This window comes from Eulemur rufifrons, chromosome 8, assembly GCF_041146395.1.
Source record: "Eulemur rufifrons isolate Redbay chromosome 8, OSU_ERuf_1, whole genome shotgun sequence".
In the NCBI taxonomy this organism is placed as follows: domain Eukaryota; kingdom Metazoa; phylum Chordata; class Mammalia; order Primates; family Lemuridae; genus Eulemur; species Eulemur rufifrons.
In genome coordinates this window covers 189,785-217,093 of record NC_090990.1, presented here as the reverse complement: position 1 = coordinate 217,093, position 27,309 = coordinate 189,785, and the positions used below count along the sequence as shown (strand labels likewise).

At 61.0% G+C, this 27,309-nt stretch overlaps 1 protein-coding gene across 1 annotated transcript; it reads left to right on the top strand.

The window, feature by feature from the left end:
• The first annotated feature begins 1,237 nt into the window (after positions 1–1,237).
• TTC34 (tetratricopeptide repeat domain 34) lies at positions 1,238–23,004 on the top strand. The gene is made up of 8 exons (XM_069477365.1): positions 1,238–2,021; positions 9,477–10,287; positions 11,578–11,803; positions 13,383–13,587; positions 14,730–14,896; positions 19,961–20,231; positions 20,975–21,189; positions 22,477–23,004. Exons 1-8 carry the CDS (start codon positions 1,238–1,240, stop codon positions 23,002–23,004), a joined length of 3,207 nt encoding a protein of 1,068 aa, XP_069333466.1.
• The last annotated feature ends 4,305 nt before the right edge of the window (positions 23,005–27,309 follow it).

Here is a 27,309-nt window from a genome sequence, read left to right as displayed (position 1 = left end):
AGGGCCCCAGAGCAGCCGAGGACAAGTTCTGGGTGCAAATACGGAGCCCGAGTGTGCTCAGCGGGCAGGTGGCTCCCACCTCCCTGAAGCACCGTCCTCCCCTGCGGGAGGAAGGAGGCTGGGGGCTCCCCGGCAGGGCGGAGGGTCAGCCCTGGGGGGCAGCTGCACCCCAGCATCCAGAGGCCCCGCTCCCCTTCAGTCGCCCATGAGCTCGGGTTCTCTGCCCCGCGGCGCCCTGGGACGCGGCGGGCCTGGGCTGGGAGCAGGTGGGTGGGACCGCGGCCGGCGCGTCTGGCCGCAGGGGGGCGCGCTGAGCACCCGGCAACCCGCAGGTGTTGACGCTCTCCCGGGAGACGGAGGACCGGCCACCCCAACCCACAGCGGGCGTCTCTGCGGAGCCGCCGTGCCCACCGCCCCTCCGTCCCCAGCCCATGGGGGAATTGCGGTCGCCAGGGCCTTACCCTTCCACAGCCACAGCCGGCTCAGCCTCCAAGCCGCAGGTGAGTGTGCGTGTATCTACGTGCGTGTGCGTGTGCGTGCGTGTGCGCGTCAGGGAGAGCGTGGGGGGCGCTGCTTGTTGGGACCTGGAGAGAAAAGGCTGAGTAGTTAGTTCTCCAGGTGAGAAGCTTTGGGGAGGAGGGAGGGGAGTGTCAGGGGCTGGTCCCGGAACCCCAATCTCAGAACCAACCCCAGCACGGCCCCCACCCCCACCCAAGGGCCAGGCAGGTGCACCGCCCCGGCCCCGCAGTGCCCAGTGTGAGCGGGTGGCAGGGATGTGGCCGTAGGAGCACTGAGAAGGCTGCCTGCGTTGACCCGGGGTTCAGCCGCCCTGGGGGGCCCTGTGCTGGGAGGGGCTGGGTGGGGCCAGGGGAGCTGTCCTGGGGCTGACCCCTCGGTCCCACATGGGAGCTCAGGAGTCAGGTGTTCTTAGAGAGGACCGAGCAGGGCCGGACCCTGTCCCATTCTGCAGAAGAGGAAGCTGAGGCCGGGTGGGTTGGGAGTCAGCCTGGCAGGCCCTGGCAGACGCCAGCCCATGGAGACCACCTGCTGAGGGGGCCACGGTGTCCTCCAGGGCTGACCCCCAGTTTGCACTCAGCAGGCTCTGCACTGGCCCTGGTGCCTCCGTAGGACTGGCCGCCACCCACCCCCACACCCCATCCAAGAACTAACCACACTCCTCCTCCCCCAGGTGCTGAGAGGACTGGACACGGGGGGGGGGCCCACTGGGGCCACGGGCATGACGGCAGCCCAGGAGCTCGTGGCCTGCCTCTGCCGGGAGGGGGACCAGCACCTGGCCCTGGGAGAGCCCCCCCTGGCCACCGCCTTCTACCTGGCCGCGTTCAGCTGCCACGCGCCCTCGGCCGTGCGGAGCGTGCAAGCTGCCCTGGCCGAGGCGCGGGGGGCACCCGTGGTGGCCACCCTGGAGGCCTGGTGCCGTGGCGACGGCCAGATTCCCAGCATCCACTGGGACGGCATGGCGGTGGTCTCCCTGACAGGGGCCCTGGCCTCTGCCTTCCTCGGCGCCCTCTGCCCAGACCACCCGGCCGCCGTGCTGCACCTGCTGGCGGGGCTGCTGGCCCGCGGGCGCCATGAGGAAGTGGCGCGGCGCTGCGGTGCCCTGCTGGACGCCCAGTCCCAGCACGCCCTGGCCCTGCGGCTGACCCGGGCCCTGGCCTGGGTGCTGTCCGGGGTGCGGGCAGCCGACGGCGTGGCCGACTACCTCCAGGCCTTCGCCGCCAGCGCGGAGCAGACCGTGGCCTTCATCCGCACCCACCAGCAGCCCTACCTCCCTGTGCTGGCCTGCGCCCTCCGGGACTACCTCTCGGGGCACGCCGAGGCTGGGGACGGCGCCGGCCGGCAGGGGACTGACAGCCGGAGACTCCTGGAGGCCCTGGACCCTGGGGGCACCCGGAGTGACACGCTGTCACCCGAAGCTCTGCTCCACGACGGCAGGTATGAGGACTGCCTGGCAGCGTGCAGCCGGGCGCTTGAGTGCCACCCCAGCAGCGGCAGACCCCAAGGTAGGAGAGCAACACACGCCCCTGTAGTGGCCAGGGTGAAAGTCACTCTGGCAGTTCCTTCCTGTGGTGGGCAGGGGATGCGCCGGGGCTGACACCACAGTGACAAGACAGGCAGGTCCCTGCCGGTTCAGAGCACCCAAGGAAAAAGTAAACAAAATCTGTGCTTTGAAAAACAGAACAGGCAGGTATTGCTCCAGCCGGTGGTCAGGGAAGGCTTCTCAGAGGAGGTGTCATCTGAGCTGAGCCTGAGAGATGCCAGGCAGCAGAAGCAGCGTGTGCCAAGCCCATGGGGGAAAGAGTTGTGGGGGGGGGTCCAGCCCATGGGGTGGGTCCGGGCAGGTCTAGGGTGATGACTCAGGACTGAGACAGAGGGGTTCAGATCAGGGAGAAAGTTGGAAGGAAGCGGTGGGTCTGCAGGGGTCTCTGTGCCAGGACAGGAACGTGCGTGGTTCCATGTGCAGAGAGAGGCTCTGGGAAGTCAGGAATGACGTCAGTTCTCCATGGGCCTGGACTGCAGGGGGCAGACAGGGAGAGGGGTGTTGGGAGCTATAGACACCCCCAGTGTGAGTCCCTGCTCCTTCCTGTTCCCCTTGCTGGCCCCTCCCTCAGGGGGCACTATGGGGGGCGGTGAGGCACACACAGCCCAGCTGCCACCTGCACCCGCAGCCGTGGCCTCCCCACGCCGGCTCCCTGTGCACGAGGGGGGAGTGGCCGTGCCCACCCCCAGGGCCACTCTGCAGGTTCAGTGAAAACGTGTATCAAACTCTTACAATGGTGTCAGCCACTTTAAAAACTGGACAGTCACTAGGCAACTGGACATGTGAGCTTTGGCGGGGGAGGGCTTGGTTTGAAGAGGGGTTTGGACTTGTCAGCACAAGGAAGGGATTTGAAGTCGAGGCTGTAGACAGGGAAAGACAGCAGGGCCAAGAGCCGCCACGGGGCAGCCAGACGCAGGGAGGCGGGATGGCCGCATCAGTGACACCTGCTGAACACGTAGCGGGGGGACCCCGCTTTAGGCCCGATACGCATTTTCCCTCGGCCGCACGGCCGTCCTCACGGGTGGATGCAGCCAGCACCCCATGTGCACGGGGGCTGCCAAGGGCATGTGGGGTGCTCGCGGTGGGCTGGGATTCGGCCCCTGGGGTGCTCCTCACGGCCCCCACACTGGCCTCCCCAAAGGAGGAGGAGCAGGAGGAGGAGGGGAGGGGGAGGGAACCTAGGAGTCTGCAGGGTGGTGACGAGGGCCAGGAGGTGACGGTGTTTGCCGGATAAAGTGGGTACATGGTGCTAAGAGCTGCCACCACGTCCGTGAGGAGACGACACAGACACAGGGTGTCTGTTGAGGGCACAGCTCCAGGATTATCGGTGACTCCAGCAAGGGGACGTGGGTGGGAACCAGACAGAAAGAGCTAGAACGTGAGTGGGCAAACTTGTTGCTGGAAACATGCTGGTGCAGACACCCCAGGTCCCCCCACTGTCAGCTACCAGCAAATGCTCAACAGGGACGGACTCGGGAGCCTCTGGAAAGCAGGGGACCCTCGGTGGCCACGCCAGCACACGGCGGCGGGTGACAGGGCAGTGCCCACGGCACAGGGGACATTCAGCACCCCAGGAGGGAAGGGACCTTCCACCTCAATGGTCCTGCAGGGACGGGGCACGAATCGGGGAGTGACAGTGGGGCCTCTGCAGAAATCCAGAACCCCCGTCGTGTCCCTCGGCTCCAGTGAGCGGGGGCATCGTCCCTGCGAGCGGAGCCTCAGCGAGACCCGGGTCCCTTAGGCCACGGCAGCCGCCGCACCACCAGCCTCCACCACACGCGTGGCTCATGGTGAGAGGTGAAGAAATAAGTTTTCCTATAACAAAGTTTTGACAAACGTAGTTTCCTACAGCAAATATACTCTGATCTGGAAGTTACTTTCAAAAAGTCGTTGGAACGTTGAACAAGCGGTCTCAGCCCATTTGTGCCGCAGCGGCGCCTCACCGCGGACGGCCAACTCGGGAATAGAGGCATACCGGCTGGCAGCGCCGGAGGCAGGAAGTCCGATACCAAGGCACCGGCGGGTTTGGCGGTTCTGATTCCAAGGGGCTGCCTTGAGCAGTCCTCACGCGGCAGAGCGCAGCGGGGCAAAGAGGCAAAGCGTGGCCGAACTTGCCCTCTATACCAGCATTCATGCCCCCATGGGGGGGGGCCTGGTGGCCTAATCACCTCCCACAGGTCCCACCTCTTAGTACTATGGCAACTACATTTCCACGTGAGTTTTGGAGGGACAAACATTCAAACCATAGCAAAACTCTTCAATATTTGGGGAAATTTCTTTGCCCTTTTTGGCAAGTAGACACACAGGAACACGCAATGTGCGCGGACAAGACACAGAACGGATACAGCTGTCACTCAGATTTCCTGGTACCACTGAGCAAGCATCGCGCACCACGGCCCCCCGAGTGCTGAGCTGAGCAGCCGTCTCCCCTGCACCCCACATTCTTCAGCGGGACCTGGGGAAGGTGGGTGCAGTCACGATCACTGCAGCTCCACCCAGCAACAGGTGGCGTCTACTCCCCACCCCAGGAGCTGGCCGGGCCTTGTGACTTGCTGAGACCAACAGAATATGGTGGCAGTGACAGCTTGTGGTTCTGGAACCCGAACCTCAAGAGGGCCTCAGCCTCTCCCTTCCCCTTGGGAGTCTCCTGTGCCACGCAAGGAGGCCGGACCCGTGACCCGGGAGAGAGCACACAGAGCGGCGCGGCTGACAGCCTACGCCATGGCCCCACACAGGGGAGGGAGGCCACCGTAGACCCTCTTGTCCAGCTGAGCCACCCCAGGGCTGTGGCCACAGGAGTGGCCCCAGGCAAGACCAACAGAAGAACTGACAGCTCAGCTCAGTGCAAGATGAGCAAGAATCAGGATTCAAATATAAATGGTTGTTGAAAGCCACTGATGTGGCTTGTCATGCAGAAATAGTTACTGGAACAACTGCTAATTGGGTTGAAGCATCACTTTTTAATGCGCGTTTTAGCCAAAACTGAGTTAAATAATATAGAACTTAAAACGTCATGTTTTTATAATAATATAATTCACTGCTACATTCATTAATGAAATAAAGAACATAAAATCATTGCAATAGATTTAGGAAAAGTGCTTTATAATATTTAACATTCAAAAATTTTAATGACCAAGAAATGGAAGGAAACTTACTTAATTGTAAAAGATAATACCTATCAAAAACCTATCATAAATATCGTACTTGATGGTGATATTTTAGAAGCCTTCCACTTAAAATCACGAACAAGGTGGCCGCCCACGCTCCCATTTACTTACCATTTACTGGAGACTCTAACGCAATGAGATGAGAAAAAGACAAAACAGGGGAGACTAGGAAGGAAACGACAAAGTTGTCATTATTCCAGGAGGTGTGATGAGCTGTATAGAGACCCCCAAAAGAAACAACAAGAAAGTATTAGATACAGTAACAACATTTAACAGGATATGCACAGGTCATTTATATTTATGGATGCCAACAACAAATAGACACTTTATGGTTTAAAACACTCCATATACTGCTAGAAGCACTGGCTCATGCTTGTAATCCCAGCACTTCGGGAGCCCAGGCAGGAGAATCTCTTGAGGCCAAGAGTTCAAGATCAGCTGGGGCAACACAGGGAGACCTCAATTCTGCAAAAAATAATAAAACATTAGCAGGCGTGGTGGCTGCACCTGGAGTCCCAGCTACTCAGGAGGCTGAGGCAGGAGGATCGCATGAGCCTCGGAGTTCAAGGCTGTAGTGAGCTGCAATGGCACCGCTGTACTGCAGCCTGGGTGACAGAGTGAGACCCTGCCTCTAAAAATATTAAAATAAAAATAAAATATACCATTTACCATAGCAACAGAAAAGAACTCAGTTCAAAGATTCACATGACTTTATGGAGAAAAGTGTAAAACTTTATTAAACAACAATGAAGGACACCTACATGAACAGAGAGACGACGTCCATTGTTAGAACATCTGATACTATCACGAAGAGCACAGGGCCAGTGACCGACAGGACACAAGAGGAGGAGGAGGAGGGAGAAGAGGAGGAGAAGGTGGTGGCAGGAGGCTTTGCTCTGCCAGTCAACACAGAGCTATACGCATCAATACAGAAGGTCGGTCACTTGAGGATAAATAGGAAAGCCAATAAAACAAATGAGAGCCCAGGGGCAGACCCACACACACCCCATGTGTCCAGTGCGCGGAGGAGCAGGTGCTGCCAATGCACGGGGAGAGACCATCCTTCAGTGGACGGTGCTGGCCCCACTCGCACCACGCACAAAAAGAATTTAATAAATTCCAGTGCATTCTATGAACAGCTAAATCTTCCAGTTTCTAAAAGAAAATATAAGAGAGTATCATTAAGACTTCTGTGTACTGTTGGGCTTCTTAAGATACAAAACGGGCCGGGCGCGGTGGCTCACGCCTGTAATCCTAGCACTCTGGGAGGCCGAGGCGGGTGGATCGCTCAAGGTCAGGAGTTCGAGACCAGCCTGAGCGAGACCCCGTCTCTACTAAAAATAGAAAGACATTATATGGACAACTAAAAATCTATATAGAAAAAATTAGCCGGGCATGGTGGCGCATGCCTGTAGTCCCAGCTACTCGGGAGGCTGAGGCAGGAGGATCGCTTGAGCTCAGGAGTCTGAGGTTGCTGTGAGCTAGGCTGACGCCACGGCACTCACTCTAGCCTGGGCAACAAAGTGAGACTCTGTCTCAAAAAAAAAAAAAAAAAAAAAAGATACAAAACGTAGGAAAATCTGATGCATTTCATTAAATTAAAATTTTAATGAATGGACATCAAAATGAAAGGACAATCGCAGAGAGGAAATACTTGCAAAATATACAATGAGAAAAAAATTAGTATTCAGAGTATTTGAAGAGTTTCTACATATCAATAAGAAAAACATATTCAGTACAGGAATTAGCAAAAGCAGTTCCCAAAAGAGAAAACCCAGATGGCTAATAAAACCTGTGAAAAATACTCAACATTATAATAATGAGACAAAGCAAATTAAAACGATGAGAAACCATTTTCTACGCTCCAGATTGGGAAAGAAATTTTTAATAAATGAGGCTCGCTGGTAATCAGGAAAATGGAAATTACAACAATGGGGAGCATTTTATATTCTCCCAGACTGTCTAAAATACTAAATCTAACAATAGAGGGTGTCTGGCGTTGACTGATGATGGAAGAGCCTGACGGGGCTACCTGTCCCACAGGTAACAACTACGAAATTTGGACAAAATATAAAAAGCAACATTTGAGAGCCCTGGGCAACAGCCACGCGAAACTGGAAGTTGACCTTAGACGGTGGGGCCGTGTGCGGTGGGAGCTGCTCGGCTGCAGCTTTCGCTGAGGGAGCACCTCAGTCTGTGTCATGGCACAACGGACGCTGCAGTGTCACTGGTGTGAGGTGTCCTAAGGACAGTTCAGAGCTGCGAAAAGTGCATGGAGAGTTAGAAGAAAAATCCTGAAAAGGAGGGAGGGAGAGAGGGGGGCGAAACCCCAAATCTGGGTTAAATCCACTCGAACCCTGGGCTGACCGCTGAACTGCACGTACAGGGGAGAGATCAGGTGCCCGAAAAGGCCGCAGCTGGAAACGCCAAGAACGCGATGTCGACTTCAGCTCTGCACGCCCAACAAAGACAGAGAATTGGAATTTAAACCCAGCCAGCTTAACTGCCCGCTGAAACCAAACGCAGCCATCTTCAGAGGAGCATAACTGAATACAGTCTCCACAACGCGCCAGTCGGACGTCCAGTGTACAACAGAAACCAGACGTGCAGAGAAACAGGTCGGAATGCGTGAACAGATGTGGAATCTCAGCAGATAAATGGAAACTATTAAAAAAGAACTGAGTGGAAATTCGAGAATTGAAAAGTGCAATAACTGAGATGAAAACCAATCGCAGCAGACTGGAGACAGCAGAAGAGTCAGCACACTCGAAGGCAGGATGGAAATTATCCCATGTGAGGAACAAGGGAATGAACGGGGACCTGTGGGACAATGTCAGGAAGTCCAGCGCGTGCAAGTGGAGGCTCAGGGGAAGACGGGAGACCACGCTTTCACGCAGAAGGTGAATAACAGCCCGCCCACCCCCAGGCCCCCGGGGCTCTCCTGGCTCTGTGAACTACCGCAAAAGTCAGAGGTAGAGTCAGTCGCTGGCAGGAAAGATTTAGCTTCTTTCACTCTGACCACCAGGACTAGGCAGGGTGACCCTGCGGTTGGTGGGCTGGTTGGTCTCAGAGTGTAGGATGCCTCCTGTCCTGGACCCTGGGCTGTGAGTCACCCACAACACAACAGGGGGGGACGGGGGCTTCGCTTCGGCACACACGTGCGGGTGTTTTCCCTCTACAGAGTCCTGTTTGAATGTAGCAGATTATTGTAGTTTATCAAGCTGGGTTATTAGGAAAAGCTCTTTGAAAATCCTGAAGGACCTGGTGCAAAAAGCACTGAAGCAGAGGTTCGGGGATCTGGGGCGGAAACTCTCCGGGTGCTGAGAACTTCCTCCGCAACAGCACTTTCTTGACCTGTGAAACAAGGGTGGGCACCCTTGACCTTGAACTCCTCCCAGCACCCAGTGTACTGTGACTCTCCCCACGGTTTGCACCCTGCCTGGGGCCCTGCCGGGGATGGGGCGGCTGAGCTTTCCTTACTAACCGGATGGCCCCATTCACAGAGTGCATTTAAGTTGCTCGGACATAGCAGGTGACAACGGTGGAGTGGCAGCTGCAGCTGCGGAACCCTCACCGAGTCACACTGCGCGCCGGGCCCTGTTCCAGACCCCGGATGTGCGTCTATTTAACCTTCGCACCCTGTGAGCGCAGATGGTTGTAACCTCCACTAAAATGCAGAAAAGGAAGCAGACACGGTGAGACGCGGCGCGCAGGCGCACTCGCTCCGTGGGCGGCAGTGCACGCTGGTCCCCTGTCCTGGACCCGACCACGGAGCGCTCTGTTCCAAAGAGGGCAGCATTAGGTCCCAACATAGCCCAAAGAAGGCGGAAACAAAGCCGCCCCAGGAACAGGAACACGTTCCCCTGCAAAGGTCACCAAGTCAGCACCTCACCTCTGACCTGGGCGCGGGGCCTGCGGGTTCCCAGAAGAGGAAACTCAACCCTGAAATCCACCATTGAAACGTCAGGGGAAACAGGGGTAACAAAACTTCCGTTTGGGCTGAGAGGTTCGAGTGGCTGCAGCTCCTAGAGCTGGTTCTAACCTGCTCTGGGTCACTGCGAGGCCTCAGATCGGGTCTCGGCCGGGTCTTGGCCCAGTGTCCCTGTCCTGGGCTGCTGGAGACTGGAGGGAGAGTCCCCCGCGGAAGTATTTCGGAGGGTCCAAAGCCCTGGCCTGGGTAGGGGCTACGGGTGGCACCTCCGGGCGGCGGGCCCAACAGGCTGGACCAACGCCTCTGCTTCTCCCCCCAGGTGAGCGCCTGGCTGCCCTGCTGGTCACCCGCGCGGCCGCGGCCTTCTTCCTGGACGGTCGGGCGCAAGACATGCTTCGGGACCTGCACGAGGCCTTCCGCGAGAGCCCCTCCGGGGCGGGGCGGCAGTTCCAGGCGGTGCTGTCCGCCCAGGATCAGGAGTGCGTCCGCGCCCAGGCGCAGGAGGCCGCGGACCTGGGCTTCGCACGCTTCCAGGAGGCCGTGCGCAACCGTCCCGAGCTCCGCGAGGATGCGGGCCGCGAGTTGCTGGCCCCGGTGGCCCGCGCGCTCCGCGTCCTGCTCCGCGTGGCACCTGCCGGGGTGCGACCCGTCCTTAGCGCCCACCTGGCTGAGTGCCTGCTGCTGGCCGGGGACGTGGCAGGCGCCCGGGTACTGTGCGAGCGCCTGCTGCGGCCAGCGCGCCTCGGAGATGAAGCAGGTGACCGCGCTGCGGCCCGCGCGCCCCTGCTGGCGCTCCGCGGCTTCTGCGCGCTGCACGCCGGAGACGCACGGCGCGCCCAGGCGGACTTCCAGGCGGTGGTGGAGCAGGGGGCGCCGCACCCGGGCGGCTGCGTGCGCGCGCTGTGCGGCCGCGGGCTGCTGCGGGTGCTGGCGGGCAGCGCGTTCCTGGGCACGCTGGACTATGTCACCGCGTGCAGGCTGCGTCCCGAGGACGCGCTGCTGGCCGCCAAAGCCTACGTGCCCTGGAACCAGCGGGGGCTGCTGGTGACCGTGCTCCGGGAGCAGGGCCGCAGGCTGCTGCAGCGCCCCCGGGGCGCTGCGGGGACCGGCCGAGCTGCGCAGCAGGAGGGGTAAAAGCCAGCCCGTGGTGCTGTCATTCTGGTCTCCTTCGGGGTAGGGAGGGACGTGTTTCTCCCCGTTTTACAGATGAATATACTGAGGCAGCGTGGCTGGGTGATTTCCCTGGCACAGGGGGCAGACTGGACCCTCAGTCCCCAACAGCAGGATGTGCTGTGGCTGCCTGTCCGTAGAGAATGAGAAACTCAAAAAATGGAACCAGAAGATAAAACGTGCCCATTATCCCACCAACCCATTAACGTTTCCTTCTAGTCACTTCTTTTTGTGCATATAAAACATCCCACAAACTGAGTTTGTGCTGTGTATGCAGCTCGTGCCCACTTCTCCGCGGTGGATAAGGCAGGGAGGGCGCTGTCCCAGCCTGCCGTCTGCCCTTCCTCCCACGCCCCAGGCTTGCTGCTCCCGTAACACACTGTGGGTAACGGCCTTAAGATGGAGACACATGGCGTTCCCGGATCTGGGAGCACCACCCCGTAGGACTCTTGACTTCAGGGGCCGCCGCCCCAACCCTCTGGCCACCCTCCCGCCTGGTGCTCCTTGTGCAAATTCTTGGCCATCCCGATGGGTGACCCTCCCGCTGTTCCAATTTGCACAGTCCTGTTACTGGTGGTGCAAAGAGGGCATTTTAGCAAAGGTAAAATAAGCCCCAAGACTGGGGCATCCTTGATGTCAGCCCCCTACCCGGCACACACATGTGCACACGCACACACACGCACACGCAGCGTGCACTTCCTCTGCCTGGCGGCTGCTTGGTCTTGTTTGCTGGTGAGGAATGTTCGCATGTGTGATCTGGGCTGTTTCCATCTGTTCCCTCCAGGAACCGTTAAGCCTGAGGCCCTGGGCCCCTTTCCCAGTGAGAACTCACTACCTCCCAGCATGCCCACACGCACCAGGAGCATCCAGGTGCAGCCTGTGTGTATCTTGTTCTGCTACAAACCACACACCCTGAGCCCAACAAGGCCACGTTGTTAACCTGTGTTTACAGAAAGGGAAACAGAGGCAGGGTCTGCTTGGGGTCAGCCCTGCCACTCACTGTCTACGGACCTCAATTCCACCATCTGTAAAATGCCTGCCTCACAGGGCGGGGGAGGGCACGTGAGGGGGGAGGGCCGAGGGCTGTGGGTGAGGACGGGCAGCTGTGGGTGCTGGGGACAGTGGGAGGGTCCTTCCAGAGAGACTCAGGTCTCTGCAGTCCTGTGGGAGCTGCCCAGGCCAGGTGCACGGGGACAGGATTTACCTGTGAGCACAGGTGTCAGGAAGGGGCCGGCCCACTCTCCCCACAGAGATGCCCACGGTGTGCACCAGCTGGCCACGCTGCTGATGGAGCTAGACGTGGATGATGAGGACTCGCGCCTCCTGGCAGCAGATGCCCTGTACCGCCTGGGCCGCCTGCACGATGCCCACAAGTCCCTGCTGGTGGCCCTGTCCCGGAGGCCCCAGGCAGCCCCCGTGCTGGTGCGGCTGGCCCTGCTGCAGCTGAGGAGGGGCTTCTTCTATGACGCCAACCAGGTGAGGAGACCCAGGTGGGCTGCAGCGCTCATAGCTCTGAGGGCACAGGCCTCCTGTGGCCCTTGTTCTGCTGCCCAGAGCCTGGACTTTGTAACAAGCAAAGCTTGTTCAGCCCTGGCTCTGCCACCTCCAGCTCACCTCTCTGACCCTCAGTCTCCTCATCTGTACCCTGGTCTTACAGGTTGTTAAAGGAAACTAGCCGAGCAGGTACCCCCAGGGCCCAGTGGGTTTCCTACATGCAGTAGGTGTTTCATATTTGCTCCTGCTGTGGTTATTAAGAAAAAAGGCCAGGCCTGGCCCAGTGGCTCACCCCTGTAATCCCAGCAATTTTGAAGGCCAAGGTGGGAGGATCGCTTGAGCTCAGGAGTTCCAGACCAGCCCGAGCAAGAGTGAGACCCCGTCGCTACTAAAAATAGAAAGAAATTAGCTGGACAACTAAAAATATATAGAAAAAATTAGCCAGGCATGGTGGCGCATGCCTGTAGTCCCAGCTACTTGGGAGGCTGAGGCAGGAGGATTGCTTGAGCCCACGAGTTTGAGGTCGCAGTGAGCTGTGATTGTGACACTGTCCTCATGCCCAGGCAACACAGTGAGACCCTGTCTCCAAAAAAAAAAAAAAAGAAAGAAAAGAAAAAGAGCCAAGAGAGTCGATTGTAGACCGAGTTTCTCCCCCAAGTTTCCCACATAAACTAGGCTTGGACATGACCCTGCCTGGGGGTGGGTAGCGGGTGGGTCCCTGCCTGGTCAGAGTCGCCTGTGCTCCCAGGAAAGGCAGAGCCTCACCTGCCTCAGGTGTTACGGAGGCTCTGATTTGAACCAGGGTCAAAGGTTTTGCTGGTGGGTGGATTTCAGGCTTTGGGGCTCCAGTGAGGATCCTGTCGGCGTCTTCCTTGCCCTCTGGCCTGGGTCTCTGATCTCCGCCCTGCAGAAAGCAAGGTGGCAAGGGGCCCTGGAACCTGCAGTCGCTCTGCTCGGGTCCACGTGCCCGCCAGCGGCCAGCAGGGGGCAGCATTGTTTCTCCCAGGACGGAGCCGGGAACCGGGAGGCTACTCCCGCTTGGGGTCTCGCTGCTGCCCCAGGGCAGACCTGGTCCTGCTGGCTGTCCTGGGCCTCTGCTCTGCACCTGCTAAACGACTCCCTTGGGCCCCTTGTCACTCTATGGTTTGAAAGCTCCTTCCTCCTACCCCTCACCTGCACCTTGCTCCAGTGGGCCCACTGAGGCAGGGTCTCCACCTCCACGGGACAGAGGAGGAGGCCAGGCTCAAGTTCACTGAGAGCCCTTGCCACGCTGCAGAGGGGACAGCGCGGTGCTCACACCCACCGTCCCGGCCTTTTCCTGCCCTCCAAGCTGGGGACACACAGCCCCTCCCCGGTCTGTGGGGGGACAGAAATACCCGTGGAGGCTCAAATGGCCACAGCTGCAACACATGACCAACCTCCTCGTGCTCAGAACAGACAGAAAGCCACACAAGCTGCTGGAAACAGAGCGAGGGTGGGGTGGGGGCGGTGGCATGGGTGGGGTCCCAGGCAGCACGCAGAGGGGACCAGCGGTGGCAGCGACTCTACTCTGCCCCTGCAGCTGGTGAAGAAGGTGGTCCAGTCCGGGGACACGGCCTGCCTGCAGCCCACCCTGGACGTCTTCTGCCAGGAGGACCGGCAGCTCCTGCAAGGCCACTGCCACGCGCGGGCCCTGGCCATACTGCGGGCGCGGCCGGGAGCGCCCGACAGCAGGGCCCACACCAGGGAGGCCATCGCCTACCTCTCTCTGGCCATCTTCGCCGCAGGTAGGAGCCTCCCGCCTGTCCCCAGGGGCCCAGGCTATGCCAGGCAAGGGGGGTGGGGAGCCGGGACACGCCTCCCCCACAGGTGCACCTGCCTCAGAGCACTTGCAGCCTGGGCGGGCAGGGGCCACTCACGGAGGGCATCTGGCCATCCCGTGGGACGTACCACAGTCTGAGAGGGGTCTGGACCACGGGGCCCTGAGCCGTGCCCCCACCCTGGCTCCTGGGCTGCTGCCCCGTGACCCCCAGCCGTGAGGGTGAAAGGGCCCTTTCCCCAGCTTGACCCCTGTCGCTCTGACAAGGGGAGACGAGGTCCCTGCTCCTCTGACCCTTCCTGGAAGTAGTGACTGAGGCCTTGTGTGTGTGCACCTGACCTCCCCACCTGTGCCCGCCACGCCCCCAGCCTGGGACATCGGGCACAGGGACACTGCCTGTGCCAGCCCCTGGGCTCGGGGCCTGTCCTGTGTGACCTGGAGTTGGGCGTTCTTAGTGCCATGGCATGTGGCACCAGGAGCTCAGAGGGAAGGGGACATCCCCAAGGACTTGCAGGAGTTCCTGGGGCGCCGGAGTTGGAACATGTGGGCGTCGGCTCAGATGGCTCATGGAGTCCCAGCTGGGCCTCCTCACTCTCCTCAAAGTGGGGCGACAGAAGCCTGTGTGGGGCGGGGGTCACGTGTGCTCATTCTTGGACAGCGCTGGATGGCGCCCGGCGCAGAGTGCAAGACAGGCACGCGCTGGCAGGCAGGGACCCGGCCCAGAGTGGCCAGAGCCATGCACGTTGTTCCCTGTGTCTGTCACCCGGCAGATGCCCAGAAAGGGCGTGGTGGTGGCATCCTCCCTGGGGAGGGGGCTCCCCCAGGCCACTTGACACCTTCCTGCCCGAGGACCCTCCCGTGGCCTCAGGGCAGCTGCAGTGCCCCCTCCCCTCGGAAGCTCCCAGCTGCCCCAGTCGTCCCAGACGCCACCCTCCTGGTTGGGCTCCTCCCAGCCGGCACCTACGGCCCCCAGGGCGACCTGACTGGCTGTGTCTCGGTGCCCAGTGGTGTGTGGGCTCCCCACGGTGGGCCTGGGCTGGGCAGCGGGCGGGACACTGGGCGAGGGGCCCAGCCGCAGTCACACCCTGATGCCACACCCCCTTCCCCCAGGGAGCCAGGCGAGCGAGTCCCTCCTCGCCCGAGCCCGCTGTTACGGGTTCCTGGGCCAGAAAAAGACCGCCATGTTCGACTTCAACTCCGTGCTGCGGGCAGAGCCGGGGAACGTGCAGGCTCTGTGTGGACGGGCCCTGGTGCACTTGGCCCTGGACCAGCCGCAGGTGCCGCCCCCCCCCACCTGGGCCTGGGCAGCGGGCGGGGGAGACCCAGGGCGCCGCCTTCCTCCGTCCCAGAAGAGAGGGAGGGGGCCACCCCCGGCCGAGAGACACCATGGAAGCCCAGCGTTCCCATCCTCACCTGTGCTGAAGGTCACCCACACACATTTGGGGGGTCCCGCCCTCCCACCTGAAGGCCCCGTGCCTCCAGCTCAGTCCACACGGATAGATGTGCGATGCCTCCAGCTTCAAATAATTCCTCAGTGGATGCCAGGGTCCCTCTGCGGGGGTGTTGGCCCGGAGGTGTCCCCTCGCTGCACTGGTGGATTGTGGGGGCTGCCTGGACCCCTGTGTTGAGAAGGTTTCGAGGACTCGCACAGAAGGGGTAAGTGCTGGCGGCAGTTAGTCATGTCTGGCCGGGGTGCCGTGACGGGGCCCCTGGAATTCTGATCTGAGCCTAACGTACCTGCTTTTTACGTTAGACATCTGTACATTTAAGACCTTCCTCTGCAGAAAGGGCTGCAATTTGAAAGAAACGGGGGGCTGGCAAGAAGAGAGGTCCCACTCAGATGGGAGAGACCCCTGCGCGGAGACAGTTTCTGTTTTGTGTGTTTCTTTACGGACCTCCCTTGTCGGCGCTGCGCCATATCCCACAGTCCGGCCCTGGGGGCTCACGTCGGACCTGAGCCCTCACCCCAGCCCGGCTCCCCTGAGCACTGGAGCCCGGAAGAGCGAGGCCCAGGTCCAGATCACTTCACTGCCCTGTGCCTCAGTTTCCCCCTCTGTAAGAAGAGAGGCACTACACAGCCAACGGGTCAAAGGAGACATCACAGGGGCCATCGGGAAACACTGAGGGACAAGGGAGGTTGAGAGCGTGGTGAGCGGTGCGGGGGCCAGGGACACCATCCCACTGGCACGAAAGCAAGAAGGTCTCAAATCAACGACCCACTTGACCACTTGAGACACGAGAGAAAGACACGTCAACCCAAAGCTGGCAGAAAGAAAGAAATACTAAGGGGAGAAGGAGAGAGAAACGACATCGAGACTAGAACAACAATAGAAACCAACGAATCCAACTGAGAGGATCAACACTGGAAAGTCTTTTGCTAGACGGACCGAGAGAGACTCGAGTTACCAAAGTCAGAATGAAAGTGAGGCCACTGTTACCAATTCCACGGGAATAAATAGAATTGTAAGAGAGTTCTATGCACCATCGTGCGCCAAAAACATCAGACAACCTTGATGAAATGGGCAAAGTCCTGGAAACGAGGCCACCAAGGCTAAATTGGAAGAAAGAGAAAATCTGAGCAGACCCGTAACTCGCCAGAGACTGGGTCAGTCACCAACAATCTCCCGCCAAAGAGAAGCCCGGGGTCTGAGGGCTCCCTGGCAAATTCTACCAAACATTTAAAGCGCTAACACCAATCCTGCTCAGACTTTTCCAGAAAAGATTGAAGAGGAAAAAACACTTCCCCACTCGCTGGTTCTGTGAGGCCCGCGTCATCCCCACAGTGGGATGTTTGTTATGCAGCCTTAACAAGGAAGGAAATGCTGACACCTGCTGCCGCACGGGTGGCCCCTGAGGACACGGTGCCCAGGAAACCAGCCAGACGCAAAAGGACAAATGCTGAGGTTCCACTCGAGGGAGGTCCCTGCACGTCCAGTGATAGAGGCGGGAAGTGGAACGGTGGCGCCAGGGGCTGGCGGGCCGAGCACTCAGTGTTTGACGAGGACAGTTTCAGTCTGGGAAGACGGGAAAGTTCTGGAGATGCTGGTGGCGATGGCTGCACAACAGCGTGAATGTGCTTAGCGCCACGGAACTGCGCTTGCAAGTGGCTTAAGTGGCGATCTCCTGTTACGTACGTCTGACCCCAGTGAAAACAAATCAGAGGCTGCCCCACTTGGGCTCAGAGGACGGCATCTTTGGACCGTGCCGGGTGCTGCCCGCTCCTCCCCTCCTGCCTGCCCACCCCAGCGCCCCCATCACCCTTGGCTTGGATGCGGGGGATGGGGGGGCAGGAGCTGCTGCAGAGGGTCTGCCCCTCCCAACAGCCAGGACGAAAGGGTCGGCACCCTGTGAGACCACCCGGCACCCTCCTGGGTACCAGCTGCAGCTGTCTACACAGGCCTGCGGAGTTGGCTTCTCATTACGCAGGGGCAGGAGGGGTCCGACTCCCGGGCAGCAGACAGGTGGTTCTCACGGGGAGACCTGCCCGGAGGCAGCCACAGCCAGAGGGCCCTGCGCCAGAGACAGGCACTTCCCAGCCAAGAGCAGTGTTGGAATTGGCTGCCTGCCCTGACGCTTTGCTGGGTAAAAGCACAGCCCAGCGGCAACATGCCTGCCAGGTTTCTTCATTTTCTTAAGCGCTGGAGTTCGAGGAAGCAGGAAAAGCAATCCCGGGGGCCAATAAGCTGAGAGCCTCCGGGGTGGCACCCAGCCAGGCCGTCTGTGTCTCTCTGGGACCCATGAGCAGGCTGGACTTCTGTGCCCGCCTGGCACGGGGAGAGACATGCGTTTGTGGCTGGGAGCCAGTTCTCTGCCTGCACTTCCCTGCTCTGGACAAGCACCTGTGGTTGACAGGGACAAGCCCATTAAACAGCCAGGATGTGGCCACAGGGACCCTTGGAAACCTGCCGGTAGGAGTTCCCCGTGTGCCAACGACTCCTCCAAGACGCATCTCAGGAAACCGCCCAGCTCTGGCTCCATCCAGGGCCACGGGACAAATGGCACAGAAAGTCAGCCTCGATGTCAGAGAGCCAGGACGTGGGGCTGAGAGGGGAGCAGGGGCCCCAGCTCATCGCGCCCGTGAACTCCTGCACCCTGGCTGCGGGCTGAGTGGCAGGGATCACCGGCCCTCGAAGTGAAGGCTTCCAGCTCTGAGCTGGTGCTGGTCCAGCACCCAGCGCCTCCCCTCTCCCCTCCAGCGTGACCCGAAAGCCTCGGACCATCTCTGAGCCTTGGTCTCAGCACTGGCAAAGTGGCGTAGGGGGTGCCCATTCCAGCTGCCGGATGCTCACCTGGAGCCTGGTCTGTAGTGAGGGCTTCACACACGGCAGCTGGAATTCCCTGAGGTGGAACAGAATTGGGCTTTTCCCTTGCAAAGGCAGCCGGCCCATCCGGGGTTACTGCTGCTCAGCACTAGGGCAGGCAGAGCCCAGGCCATGGTGCAAGGCGGATCAGAAAGCATCCTCCTTCCTTCCGTCATCCCAGGGCTCTGTCCCTCTGGAGCCCCCTGGCCAAGACCATCCCCCGCATCCCCACGTGCCTGTCCCCAGAGAACCCCAGCATGTGGGGAAACTTCCAGTTCTGGCCATGCGAGAGTAACTAATATTTCAGTAACTGATCCTGAAAACAATGTAAACTGCATACAGTACATGAGCAAGTGTTTCCAGGCACTGAATGAGGCAGTGGAGAGCTGCAATGCCTGAGAGACAGGAAACCCCTAAGGGGATTGCCACGATACCCCATGCGCTGCCAGGAGGGGGGCCGTGCGTTTCTGAGCTGTGGAGGCAGAGACTGGAGTTCCAGGCGCTGCACTGGAGAAGAGGGGGCTGTGCAGCGGAGGGGTCTAGACGTCTTCACGGGACTCACCGGGGGTCCTCGTGGGAGGCCTGGGCTGCACACACGTAGGGCATAACCCCAAAGCCCAGCAGTGATCACCCATGACGGGCCAAGAGCTGAATGGTGACACCTCGGTCAGGCATGGCTGGGAGACATTGGAATTCTGACCCAGTCAGAGCAGAGACTTTTCTGAACATCGCGGGCATTCAGTTGAGACCTCAGAAAGACCACACCCTAAAATAAAGGCCACACCTTAATAAGTTTAAAACTGAAGTAGACCTCCCCAGCAAAGAACCAAACAGAGCCTGGCAGGGCCAAAGGATCCACCAGTAATTTAACTGCCCGCAGAAAGCTCAGCACCATTTACGGGACAGCAGCACAATCCAGGCTCCTGACAACAGACCGACCTCAAAGTCTGACACAAAACCAAAACCTGCCAGACGCACAAAGAACTGTGACCAGGACAATGTGACCGACAGCCAAGAAAGTTAGTCCTCGATAGAAGCAGAGCCTAAGATGTTTGGGATTTACACACAGCGATTATGAATGTGAAGATTTCTGCCATACGGAGTGAACTCATGGAGAATCCTGGCAAAAAAATGGAAAATACTACGAAGAAGAATCTTTATAGAAAACTATACAGAAGAATTTGAGATCCTAGAGCTGCAAAGTACAATATCTGGAATTAAAAATGGATGCGCTTAACGGCAGATTGGAAACTGCCAGAGAAGGATTAGCAAACTTGACAGAAGTTATCCAGTCTGAAGAACAGCAGGGGAAACATGAAAAAATAAAGAAATAAAGAGAGCCTCAGTGACCGTGGGACAAGTTCAAGCAGTCGGGCATTTGTGTAATTGGAGCAGAGGAAAAGGAGAAAGCGTGGGGCAAATATATACATGTTGCAGAAAACTTCCCAAGGGGATCAACAAATCCTGAGGTGATAAACACAAGGAGACCCACACTTAGGCAGGCACATCTTGCTCAAACGTCTGCAAACAAAAGATAAAGAGAACATCTTAAAAGGAGCAAGAAGAGGCCAGGCACAGTGGCTCACGCCTGTAACCCCAACACTCTGGGAGGCCAAGGTGGGAGGATCACTTGGGCCCAGGAGTCTGAGGTTGTAGTGAGCTAGGCTGACACCACTGTACAGACTCCTGGGCTCAAGTGATCCTCCTGCCTCAGCCTCCTGAGTGGCTGGGACTACAGGCTCATACCACTACACCTGGCTAATTTTTATAGTAGAGACGGGGTCTAGCTCTTGCTCAGGCTGGTCTCGAACTCCTGAGCTCAGGTGAGCTGGGTCCCCTCAAATGCCCAACCAGAAATGGGATGAGGGTGTAATGGCTGCAGCCATGGGGCGTGGGAAGGGGCAGGAAGCTCTAGACCCTCTAGGACCCCAGGGAGGGACCAGAGACCTGAGGACAGGGAATGAGAAAGACCTCCTGGCGCTGTCCCTCTGCCCAGTGCTGGGGATGACATCTGCACCCACCCTGTCTCCCTCCCCACAGGACGCTGTGGACGACATGGCCTCTGCTCTGAAGCTGAGCCCGGGGACCGTGGTCCCTGAAATCCGCTCTCTGAAGCCAGAAGCGCAGGCCCTCATCACACAGGGCCTCTACACCCGCTGCCGAGCCCTCCTGAGCCAGCTGCTGGACACCAGGGCCCCCCTCGGGGACAAGGACACCCAGGGCCTCCTTGCCATGGTGGAGGCGCTGACCAAAATCGACTTGGGGCGGCCGAGCTGGCACATCCTCCTTGCAGACGTCCTCACCACACAGGGTATGTGGCAGCCCGAGCAGGGACACAGCGTCTGGGTGTCTCCCTGCTCCTCTGGCCCTCTGTGCTCCTTTTTGTAACGTGGGAGAAAGAGACCCCGACCACAAAGGCTTCTAAGGCCCCTTCCACCCCAAACCCCATGACCTGTGACCCTGCTCCCCATGTGGGGCCTGGGGTGTAAGTGGCTCTTGCTCTGTGACTTGAGAAGAAAAACAAAGGAGAGACTTGGGCTTTAGGAAGGGGCTCAAGCGCCCGGGCCTCCGCCTTAATTCAGGCATTTATTCTGCAGCTGTTCATCGGGCACCCAGGTCACCCCGGCCCCTTCTAGGCAGGACTGTCTAAGCCCCCAGGCGCCAAAATGTAGGTCTTCCCTGCAGATTTCTACACGCCCCAGTGCCGTGGAAACCATTTCACCACTAATTTGGCAGGAGAGTACTCTACATTTGCCTAGGGCTGCTCCCCCACCCTGCTCTGCCACAGCAGTCCCTTGTGGGGGCCACAGTGAGGGGCTCCAGCCCTGCAGCTGGGCCCAAGGTAGTGGAGTGGGGGTCAGGGCGCCGGGTCAGCAGGTGAGTCCATGTGACCTGCAGGAATCACCTGTGCGTCTGCTCCCAGCGGCTTCTGCCGGGACTGAGCCCACCCACCAGTGCCCCCCAAGCCAGCGCAGAGCAGGGAAGGCCAGCAGTCCCACCTCTCTTGCACCCCTGCCCACCCCCCCTTGACTGTCCTTCCTGAATCCCCGACAGGCAGCTACGAGCAGGCTGAAGCCCACCTGCAAGAAACCCTGCACCCCGCCTCACTGTCAGAGGCAGCCCGGGCCCGGCTGGGCCTGCTCCGCCTCAAGAAGGGAGAGGCGCCAGCTGCTGCCAGGGACCTGCAGTGCCTGGCCGAGGCCGACACCGCGGACCTCAGCTTCCTGCTGCGGCTCCTGGAGGCCTCGGAGCGCCAGAGCCTCACCCAGGTGCGCGCAGCCCCTGCGGAGCCCTCGCCCCAGCCCGCGGGCACGAGACCCCTTCGCCCCCGCTGTGCGCTAAAGGCAGTCGGGTGTGGGCGGGAGGCGGGAGACACCCAGGTCCCACCGTAGCCCCGACCTCCCGTATGGGGCACAGGAGCCACAGGTGACTTCGATGCAGGAGAGGGAGGGGACCCCGAGACCGCTGAGCCAGCCAGGGGCACCTGCGCTGGCGGACGCCCCCCACCGCCACGCCGGGCCTGTGCGACGCCGCGAGCAGAGCGGGGCAGGCTCGGGGGTCCCAGACCCGGGACCAAGCCCAACGGGACCGGGGCGGATCCCCTCCCCGCGCTCGCGGACTCGGTGGCTCCAGCGGGCCCTCCCGGTCCGGCCGGGAAACCGGAGCGCACCGGACTCCGGAGGGGGCGGGGGAGGAGGCGGGGGGCCAACGGGGAAGCGGCCGAGCGGGGGGCCGCGCCGGGCGGGGCAGAGGCCGAGGCGGAGCTTTCACGACCCAGCCTGGCGGGGGCCGGGGCGGGGGCCCGGAGGCGGGCGATTGTCGGGCGACACCCGCCGACTCGCAAGTAAACCGGAAGTGGTCGCGCCCCGCTTCCCGCGGACGGCTCTCCGGTTGGCACTGCGCCTGCGCGGCCGGCGGCTCCTCCTTGGGAGTCGGGGCTGGCGGGGACCCGAGGTACTTGCCCCGAGGTGGCGGCGCGGGGCTTCCTGCGGGGCTGGCGGCGGCCCGGCCAGCTGTGCCGGGCCGAGGCTCCACTACTACCCCGGGCAGGCAGCCCAACACAGAGAGGTTTAGTCGCCCCGCCGGGGTCACACAGCGAGGCAGGGCGCTGGGGTTCCAGCTTCGGTGCCGGTGCCGCTCCCGGGCCGGTGAGACCCGCCCCCCGCACCAGCGCGCTGCGGAGTCCTGGGTCGCTCCGTGCTTTCCTCGGGGCGAGGAGCACGGAGTACAGCCTGGCCGCCTGGAGGAGAGCGGGAGGGACAGCGACAAGGGCAGGGCCTCCTGTGTTGTGCCTCAGGCAGCGGGGAGCTATTCAGAGCTGGGCCCTGCAGCTTCCAGGGGCGGGAATTGCAGGAAGGGGGTCCTCTATGCTGGGCCCCCACCCTGCCCTTGCCCATGGGTAGCCCCCTCAGAAGTGGGCAGCTCCTCTGCAGCCCAGGGGCCCTGGCCTCCCCGGGGAGCAGCAGAGGCTGGCTGTGCAGCGGAGCTCGGCAGGTGCGGGGCCAGCAGGCTTCCTGGGCTGACCTCACGCGCCATCCCTCTGTGTCTCTGTGCAGGCTGCAACCCAGGAAGCCAGCTCTCTCCTGGACTCGGGGCAACCCAGGCAGGCACTGGGCTACTGCTCCTTGGCCGTCCTGGCCGGTGGCAGCTGTGCCTGTCACCTGCGTCTGCGGGCCACCTGCCTGGCCGAGCTGCAGCAGTTTGACCGGGCACTCAGGGACCTGGACTGTGTGCTCCAGGACAGTTCAGGGGACAGCAACCTCCCAAGGCGGGTAGAGGACTTCTGCTTCCGTGGTCGCTTGCAGCTGAGGCTGGGGGACGAGGCGGGGGCTGCAGGGGCCTTCACCCAGGCCCTGAAGCTGGCACCCACCTTGGCCCAGAGCAGCCTGTGGGAGCAGCCGGGCCGGGCCACCACCGCACACCTGTTCTTAGGCCTCGGGCAGTGCTGCCTGGAAGAGCAGCGCTACGCAGAGGCCTGGACGGCAGCTGAGAGCGGCCTCCTGGTGGACCCCAACCACAGCGGCCTGAAGAGGCTGAAGGCCAGAATCCGGAGGGAGGCGTCCTCAGGCTGCCAGCTGCACTGACCAGTGGCCCGCCCAGATCACAGGGCCTCCCTGTCATTTTCATCCAATGTCCAGGCCCTGAGGTGCACCTGGCTCCCCAAATCGGGGAGGTCCCTGCCCTTCCACTCTTCCCAGCCACAGGGTGGCCTCCCACCTGTCTGCATTGGGAAGTAAAGGGGACAGCTTCCTGCTTGCGTGGAGGGACCGTCCCAGGAGGCTGCCGTGGGCAACCTGATCCCCGGAGCTGGAGTTCTCTCTGCCCACGCCTGGAGCTCAGACCTTGAAGAAGCAGCCCCAGGTCTTGTCCCTGGCTCGGGATCCTGCAAGTTGAATGGGATTAAGGCTGGCCCCTCGTGGCCCTGGGGGAGATGGTGCCAGCCGAGGACTGGATTCCCCTCCTCGGCCGTGAAGCTCCCTTTGCCTCAGAGCCTGGCCTGTGCCTTGGGCTGGCCCCCGATAGAGCCTGGCCTTCCCCAAAAATGACGCTTCCAAGCAGGTGCCCAGCCCACAGGGACCCGGGCGCTGACCTTCCACAGCCCTGGGAGCTCCCCCTCCACAGGCCCCTCCTTCCAGGCTGAGGGACCTCCAGGTAGGGGGGTGGCTGATGAGTTGAGTATATTATGCTTCCAGGGAGCGTGAGGACAGTTTGTTCTCTCCCTGCGCCACTGTGCCTGGGGACCCTCTCCTGGCTGGGGCAGAGGAGCCTGCCCGGCCCTCACCAGGGGCTTCACGGATGTGGGCTGGGCTGGAGGGTTCTCTCTTGCAGAAGCGGGACCTGAGCCCCCCTGGGGCAACAGCCACAGCCACCTGTCCTGGCTTCTGTCTCCTCTGCACTTTGTGGCCTTCTCTGCCCCTCCCTTCCGTGGTCTTGGACCCACGGACAGAGCCCGTCTCAACTCACCTTATGGGGTCCTCTGACAGAGGGTGGCTCCGGCAGGGAGGTGGCCCGCAGGCTCCTGCCCCTCCTGTGCCCAGGCAGCAGGTGAAGGCCTGGATGGGGTGGTGGCCCCTTCCTCCTCAGCCCACCCACTCCCTCCATCCCCACACGGGGTGGGAGCCCTCGGTCCCCCCTGCCACTTGCGTCTTGGCTGGTGACGCCTGGGACCTGCTGGGCTCAGGGCCTCCCACTGTGAAGACCAAGGGGAGAAATTGGGGTTCCCTCAGCGTTGCCGTGGCAGCTCTGGTTCTCTGGCTGTGACTTCAGCAGACGGTTAAAGACCTGAACGTGCTGCCTCTTCCTGTCGGTGCTGCGGGACACCCAGGGGACCCCGCCAGCCTCTGGGTCACCCTTCCTGCTGTGACAGCCACACCGCAGTCCTTGGCTCCCGAGGCCCTCAGTTCCGTCGGTGCCTTGCAGCCACCCCAGGGAGAGCCTGGTTACTCGTGAAGCCCCCACGCGCCGTGGACCACCAGCCTCCCTGACCACGGGCCAGGAGCTGGCCCTGCACACAACCAAACTGGCCGCCAAGCCCCACCTTTGAGGGTGTCTCTGGGACGGCTCCTACTGCGGTGTATGTGCCAGTCAGAGTCCACTCGGGAGACAGAAACCACATCAGTGATTCGATTAGCAGCAACTGAATAGGCAGAACTGTTAATTAGTTACAAAGTTAATTACGTAAAACTAACTCTAGGGAATCATGGAAGAAGCAGTTACCAAGTTCAAAGACGGAAGACCCGGCCTCTCAAAACAGACTGGCGGCATCAGTGACAGCTGCGGCCTGTCACCCCCACCTCGGCTCAGGCGACCGAGCTCACAGGTTCCCCCACCCTCTCCCAGGTAAATCCTGACCACACCTGTGTGCCTGGTCTGTGCACCTGTTCTCTCTCTCATTTGACTCCGTGACAAATCTCCACAACCCCTTTTTGTAGGCGAGGGTCTGAGGCTCCAGCTCTCAGGGCTGGGCTGGTGGCTCAGTGGTGGAGACCTGGGCAGTCAGACCGCCTGGCCCCTCCCCTCCCATCCAGGACACCCGGGGCCTGACTCCCGGGGGCCGGCTCTCCTGGCACGCCGAGTGCCTCGGATACACTGCCAACCTCTTCCCGCCTGCTTGTCTTCTCCAAGTGGGGCGCCCCTTGCCCACCAGAGCGTGTCTGGGCAGACCCAGGGAGAGGTCCTGTTCCTGCCCGCATAGGCCGAGAGGACACCTGCCTGGCCGTGCTGGGCTGCAGCAGAGCACCCGCCACCAGACAGCCCGGCCCGAGGGCATGGGCCAGGAAGGGCAGCACCCTTAGCAGCGTGGACGAACAAGGCTGACTCTCCTGCACACAGCCCAGTCCCAGGTCCGGTGTGGGAAGGGGAGCCCTCCCTCTGCTCTCACAGGTGCCTGCCGGACCCCTAAGCTGAGGCTGGGCCTGAGAGCTCCACACCCCACTTCCCCCGCCAAGAGCCCCGCTTCCCCCTACTGCACCTAGAAGCAAGGATTGACGCCCACCCCGGGTGTGCTGGGCTCCCGCAGTGGGGACAGTCTGTCCCTGTGTGTGCAGACGCTGGGTGTGCACCGCCCTGGGTGTCTGTGAGTCCATCATGGTCCAGGGCCTGGGCCAGGGCTGGGGACCACAGCCTCCTGGGCACATAGACCCCCCTTTCCATCTCGTCTTGCCTGGCAGGCGCCAGGCTGGGACCCCAGGCCTCTCACTCACACCCAGCAGGGGGAGAAGCCAGGAACAGAGCAGCCCCACCTGTGGAGGGAGAAAGTGGAGCTGGCCCCAGAGACACGCTGGCCACGGGGTGCAGGTTAGCAGGTGGGCCCAGGCCTGGGCCATCACGACGAGCAGGGACCACCCATCCCTCACACCCTGTCCAGGCCCCAAACCCACCACCCTCCTTAGAGACTGAAGGGAAGAAACACCAGGGCGAGGCCTGTGCAAACCCCTCACCAGGTGGTCAGGGCAGAGACCCCACGCCCAGCCTCTCTCCAGACAGGTGGGCAGAGGGTCTGGCCTTCCTTCCCAGCAGCCCCTGGGGCCCCTTTGAGGGGCCGAGAGACATAGAGCAAGGCAGGAGAGGGGCCCTGGGAAGGGGGACCCCCTCAGCAGGGCCCCGCCCCCGCCTGCCCTCTGCCCCTCCCCCCCGCAAAGCCCCATGGAACTCTCGGAGCACTGGCAGGAGTCGCCACCTCCAGGGAGCCCACGCCTGCATCACAAAGGGGCCTGGAAGCCGCTGCTCTCCCAACGGAGCCCACCCTGCTCGCCCAGCTCTTGGACATCTAGACCCAGCCTACAGGGACCTGCCCGTGGGCAGCCACTCCCGGGGGACGGAAGGTAAGGTTTGCTGAGCCAGGGGCCTGCTTCCCTGGGCAGCACCTTGGAAACACCCTTGCAGCCCCAGCCCCAGCCCCCTTCTCGCGGGGCGGGCGGGCGTCTGTGTGTAGCTTCGCCAGTGCCGGGCAGGCGGCGCCCTCTGGCACGGCTCCCCTCCCGGGCAGAGGCGCCGTCTCCCCTCCGTGTTGACCTGGAGAGGCCACGGAGCGTCTCCAGGGAGCTGAGGCCTCGGCCACCCACCCGTCCTGCATCACTTGGCTCAGTTGGGGGGATTTATTGTGTATGCGCCTCTGGGGCACATCAAGTCCTTGGAAGCCCACAGTACAAAACAAATTAACAGAATTCTCGAGTGAATTAATTAACCCTAAGCAATGTTAGTGCACCTTGGGCCGCAAAGGCCAGGCCAGACTCGTCCAGCTTCATTCATTCATTCGTCCAACAGATGTTGACTGATGTCTCCGTGGTCGCGGGCACTCGTCTAGGTGCAGCAGCCCCAACAGAGGGAGCACCTGGCCCTGTGGAGGTGACGTTCTCAGGGACAACAGGAGCAGAAATACCTCCAGTCAGGGTGAGACAGCAGGGCAGGGGCTGAGGCTCTCCAAGTTGAACCTGAGGGCCAGTCAGTGGGAAGGTGACCTTGGCAGGGGTGGGGGAGGAGCCTGCCTGAGGGTGGGGCAGGGGAGGATGGGGGCACAGTGAGCAGTGGGGGGGCCGCAGAGAGCCCTGAGATCAGAGCAAGGCTCCTCCTCCTCCAAGGGGTGGGCACCACAGAGGTCCTGGCTAAAGGACCCCTGGGCCGCCGAGCTCAGGATCAATGTTGGAGACAGACCCCTTGGGCCGGGGACAGACGGGGAGCAGGCATGAGCCGCAGGTGTGAGAAAGGACCAGGCTCGGACTGGAGGGCGGGCCGTGGAGCAAGGGGTAGAGGTGGTTCCAGTCCAGGAGGATGGGACTGTCTGGGGAAAGAGCAGAGGCCACTGGCGGGACCCGCAGAGGGTGTGAGCGGGACCCGCAGAGGGTGTGAGCGGCACATCGACACCAGCAGAGGTGCCAGGGAGGGGCGCG

What these genes read in the sequence shown, in the direction of transcription:
- TTC34 (XM_069477365.1), top strand. Translation starts at nt 1,238, where the DNA reads ATGACGGCAGCCCAGGAGCTCGTGGCCTGCCTCTGCCGGGAGGGGGAC. An exon ending in TCTTCTATGACGCCAACCAG is followed by an intron (nt 11,804 to 13,382) that starts GTGAGGAGACCC and finishes CTGCCCCTGCAG; the next exon opens with CTGGTGAAGAAGGTGGTCCA. An exon ending in AGCGCCAGAGCCTCACCCAG is followed by an intron (nt 21,190 to 22,476) that starts GTGCGCGCAGCC and finishes GTCTCTGTGCAG; the next exon opens with GCTGCAACCCAGGAAGCCAG.